The sequence below is a fragment of the Notothenia coriiceps genome, unplaced genomic scaffold (assembly GCF_000735185.1).
Source record: "Notothenia coriiceps isolate Sejong01 unplaced genomic scaffold, NC01 NC01_scaffold00002190, whole genome shotgun sequence".
Taxonomy (NCBI): domain Eukaryota; kingdom Metazoa; phylum Chordata; class Actinopteri; order Perciformes; family Nototheniidae; genus Notothenia; species Notothenia coriiceps.
In genome coordinates, this window is record NW_011334891.1 from 1 (window position 1) to 4245 (window position 4245).

At 40.6% G+C, this 4245-nt stretch overlaps 1 protein-coding gene and 1 long non-coding RNA gene across 2 annotated transcripts in view; one reads left to right on the plus strand and one right to left on the minus strand.

The window, feature by feature from the left end:
* Nucleotides 1–7: 7 nt before the first annotated feature.
* LOC104966139 (THAP domain-containing protein 6-like) overlaps nucleotides 8–4245 on the plus strand; it is a 10143-nt gene continuing 5905 nt past the window's right edge. Inside the window, exon 1 of the mRNA XM_010795289.1 lies at nucleotides 8–178. Coding sequence (XP_010793591.1) covers nucleotides 34–178 — 145 coding nt within the window. The 5' untranslated portion in view covers nucleotides 8–33. The remainder of the gene's footprint in view (nucleotides 179–4245) is intronic.
* On the minus strand, nucleotides 243–882 carry LOC104966131 (uncharacterized). The gene is made up of 2 exons (XR_800627.1): nucleotides 845–882; nucleotides 243–375 (listed from the first exon to the last, which is right to left on the minus strand). It is a non-coding gene; the product is annotated as an uncharacterized lncRNA (long non-coding RNA).

Sequence of the window (4245 nt, forward strand, 5' to 3'; positions counted from 1 at the left end):
CCTGGTTTGCTGTGCTGCCTCCTAGTCGCCACCATGGTTTGCTGTGCTGCCTGGGGATGCTCAAATCGCTCAGAGAAAGGAGTACGAATGTACGGCTTCCCCACTGACACAGAGCGGAGGAAAAAATGGCTGGCTCCAGTCAGCAGGAGCAATTTCACGACCAACAGCAAAAAAATATGTTAGGTTATTATATACAAACACTGCATTTGCACTTTTTCACAAAACGAAAACCACACCATTGGGAAAGCTTAATGTTTTGTTTAATACAAAAAAACAGGGAAAGGCTTGAAAAACACAGAGTTGAGACTCAGGGTGCAGGGTGAGGGTCTCAGTGCAGGTATTCAGGCTCCATTGAATCCCCCTCTGGTTTTTGTGCTGAAAGAGGGAGTAACAGACAGGAGAAAGGGTTATACACACCTATATAGCACACCTATTGGATGGGAAATTACCTTGGGGAGATAAGGTGTGGTCTTTGTTCCCAACTGAAGTTATGGAACTTTATTATTTGTGAGTTTAACAAAGTATGACAAATGGCATCAGTAACAGATGTGATATGAATATCTATAAAGTTGTCTCACATTCTTGGTCATATTTTATATACAGTATGTAATGAGTATAACATGTCCAGTAAGTATAAAGTGTTTCCTAATACTGTGTATTCAACCACTATGGTATTATAGTGTATGCTACTATGGTATGGTATCCTAGCTTAATCTGTTATCTGTAAACGTTCCCTAAATCTACCAATTTAGGGATAATCCACTGACATCCTTTAATACACATGTTAATTTGAATCAGATGTACTGATAATATCCGCAATATACATCTTTAAACTTCTTCTTACCTTTAAAAGTCCGTCACAAACGGTCTATTATGCTGCAACTCTACAGCTCTGCTAGCCTTGGCGCTAACTTCCGGGGAACGATTGAGAGGCTCCACGATCCGCCATTGCTGTAAAAAAGTGGTCCATTGGAGTGAACGGAGATGACGTAACTCTCAGTCTATATGGCGCTGGGGCAAAACCACTCATCGATCCCTAGGCAAAAAACCACCACAAACAAGTGTATTTCCTAAAATGTTCCTTTCAATTCCCAACTGAATATCCACACTAGGAAAAATAAAAGTTGGGAATGTTACTTCCTCCTGAGTAAGACATGATCCAGTAAATGCCTCAGTATAACAGCTATGTTCAATGATTGTATACTGTATAAGAAAACATGCATCTGTACAATATTACCTATATAGTTCAATAGATAAAAAGATATCTGCCATGTCTGCGCAGTAGGGGGATATGGGTACACTCAGCGGGTGCAGGCTGAGGTTGTCTTTGCCAGCGCTGCACAATCTCCACCTCACCCCATTTGTTTCTGACAGATTGACACCAGGGTGTGTATGTGTGTCAAGCTGTGCCAGGGGGCTGAGGCGGAGGTGTTGATCAGTGAACTGAAGCTCTGTGACTCATCTCTGACTAGCTCCGCTGAACAGCTTACAGTAACTCTGCCCTAACAACTACAGATAGATATCAACAGGGTTGAGTCCCCATCTAAACCCCAGCACCGCTACATTAGTAGTTCTGACGGTTATTTGCATATTCATGACTTTCTAACTTACTATATAATGTCCTTTATATTTGTTGCTTTTTGATCCAGAGGGAAAACTTAGCTTGAATATTCTTTTTAGATATCTTAATTCTTCTCCAATAACCTTTACCATTTTAAGTTATTATTTCATATTTTTGGACATTAACATAGGAACAATTAGGGAAATGTGGTACTTTGTTGATTGGTTATGACTTGTGTCTGATATATTCATTTTGTTGTCCACACAACTTTAAAACTTGATTGACACATTTTGCATTAAAATGCCGTTATTGGTGTCTCCATGCAATCCATGACAACAATGTAATACATATACTGAAGTCCTCCAAATTAAATGATAAAGCAAAATCCTTTGTAACTGACCTCAAGAGCGACTCATATAAGTCAGACCATTGTCAGACCACCCTGACATCACTAGTCAGTGCCTTCCCAAGTGGTTGCATCCCGACTGATTGACAAACTGGCCTCAATTAAATTAATGAGCGTGCATTTGTTTACAGAGGGCTGAAGTTCAACCAAAACCCCAGTCTGCTCTGATTGGTTTAGCTGAATGGCTCCGCTGTGATTGGTCTTCCACTTAGAGATGTCCCGCCCCTTAGCCTATCACGTACACTGTTGTGGAGTGCTAGCTAATAGAAGTGCAAGTGTTACGTAGTGATGTCACTTTGTTGGTAAATGCTCATGCCTAGACCTTAAGCCTTTGCAGATCCTTTGCAATTGGGGTTGGGTGCAGATAGTGACAGCTGAGTAATCATCTGTTTGCAGCAACTAAAGCACAGAACATAGCATTCTTCCAAAACACGATTAAAAAAAAATCCCATCCATATGGGTCTTAGATCTCTGTAAAGCGGATACCACACCATTAGATGTGTTTGGTATACAATGGGGAAAAACTGAATCTCAAATTGCATGGAACTACTCTCCTATAAAGTATTATAGAATATGTGTTAGTACCCCTAGTGTTATGCCATCGTTCTGACTGCCCTTGATTACGAAACCCCAGTAGTGTAAACAAATTCCTGTTGAACCAAAAGCCCATTTGGTTGAAAGTCTGTTATTCTGGCAACATGGCAATTCAAAGACCATTACATTGATCACAAAAGGCATCAACACAATATAAAAGGACATTTAAATACAATTTAAACAGTCATTTATTGTGAGTGCTAATGTAAAAACAAATGTCCTTTGCCACTTAGCACTTAATTCCCCCAATCCAATTTTACAAAAAAAAAGAACGGTGTCCAAATAAGGTCAATCATATTGTAAGCTGCTAATTAAAAAAGCTATTTGAAACCACCACAGCTTACTCACCACTATGAACACCTATTATTTTATTTTAATATGCCGCAAATGATTTTCTGTCATTAGGAAACATATAAGAGTAAAGCTCCACATGTTCCCTCCGCACGGCAAGATAATTATTATAACTATTATGAGGAAGGTTTGAATTTTAAAGGACAACTATGCTATAGCAACATGCTGAGCTAAGTACAAATTAATTATTTACAACTCTATTAGTCAGTGTGAGACAAAGCCTCCTGCCAGGCACGCCACACTGTTGGAGTCAGTTTTGACACATTTGACATACTTGGCTACTGTTGGTCTCTAGAGTTAAAAGTGTGTGGCATTGTGGGTAAAAGTGTAAGCTATGGGACATTGCTTTGTATAGGGAAAGACTCAGTATAATATGCTGTTATTCAGCTAGTGAGTTTGCAGAAAAGTGTTTAACTCAGAGTTCCAGTAAGACAATATATGAAAAACACTGTTTGTGTTTGCAGCTTACGAAAAATAAAGCCTCTGCTTTACATTTTTTGACCATCTTTCACTGCAAAGTTGCCAAACTGCGTTAAAGCTAGTTTACAGCTAGCTAAAGCTAACAAAGTGAATATATACCAAAAAGAGGTCTCCCAACTACGCATTGTGGACCGTCAAGCTGGAAATGTAGTAGATATGTTCATGCCTGTACATTTTGGAGACTTGCAACTGCTTTGTATATGACTACAAATGTTCTACTTTGTCACAAATTCCAGAGCTGCCATGGGGGCACAGAGGAGACCATAGGCGCTTCACACCGGAGTACTTTTCCCAGGAATAGCTCCGATAGTTCCTGGGATTTTGCGTTCACACCAAAAAGATCTGGAACTACAACTTAGTTTGCGCAAACCTTTTCACCCCTTTTCAGTCCCTGCGAGAGAGGTGGTACTTTCCTGGGGAGAAAAATGTTCCAATTTCTGNCGGCCGGGGACTTCGGGTGGCAGTATACGCCGTGAAGTTGTTTGCGGCCTGCCAGTAAACCCAAAGCAGAAGAAGAAGAAGTGACGTCAGCGGCTTCATTTGCGTAATCCTCCGTCATGGACTTATTCAGGTGTGAACGCGATCTACTAGATAGTTCCGGAACTAAAGATTTACGGGGAACGAACTAGTTCCGGGTAAGCTAATATAATTCCGTCGGGCAAAAGTACTTGGTGTGAAAGTGCCCTTCATGAGTCCAATCGCGTCCTCAAAAAGGAACTCCTTTTAAAAGTGTATTTCAGCATCACGTCAAAAATGGCTGCCACTCGTAGCCTCAACACACACCAACAACGGCCGATCACAAAACGCTGAATGGCTGCTTCATAGACTCCGAGCTTGAATTGATAGGCTGGCA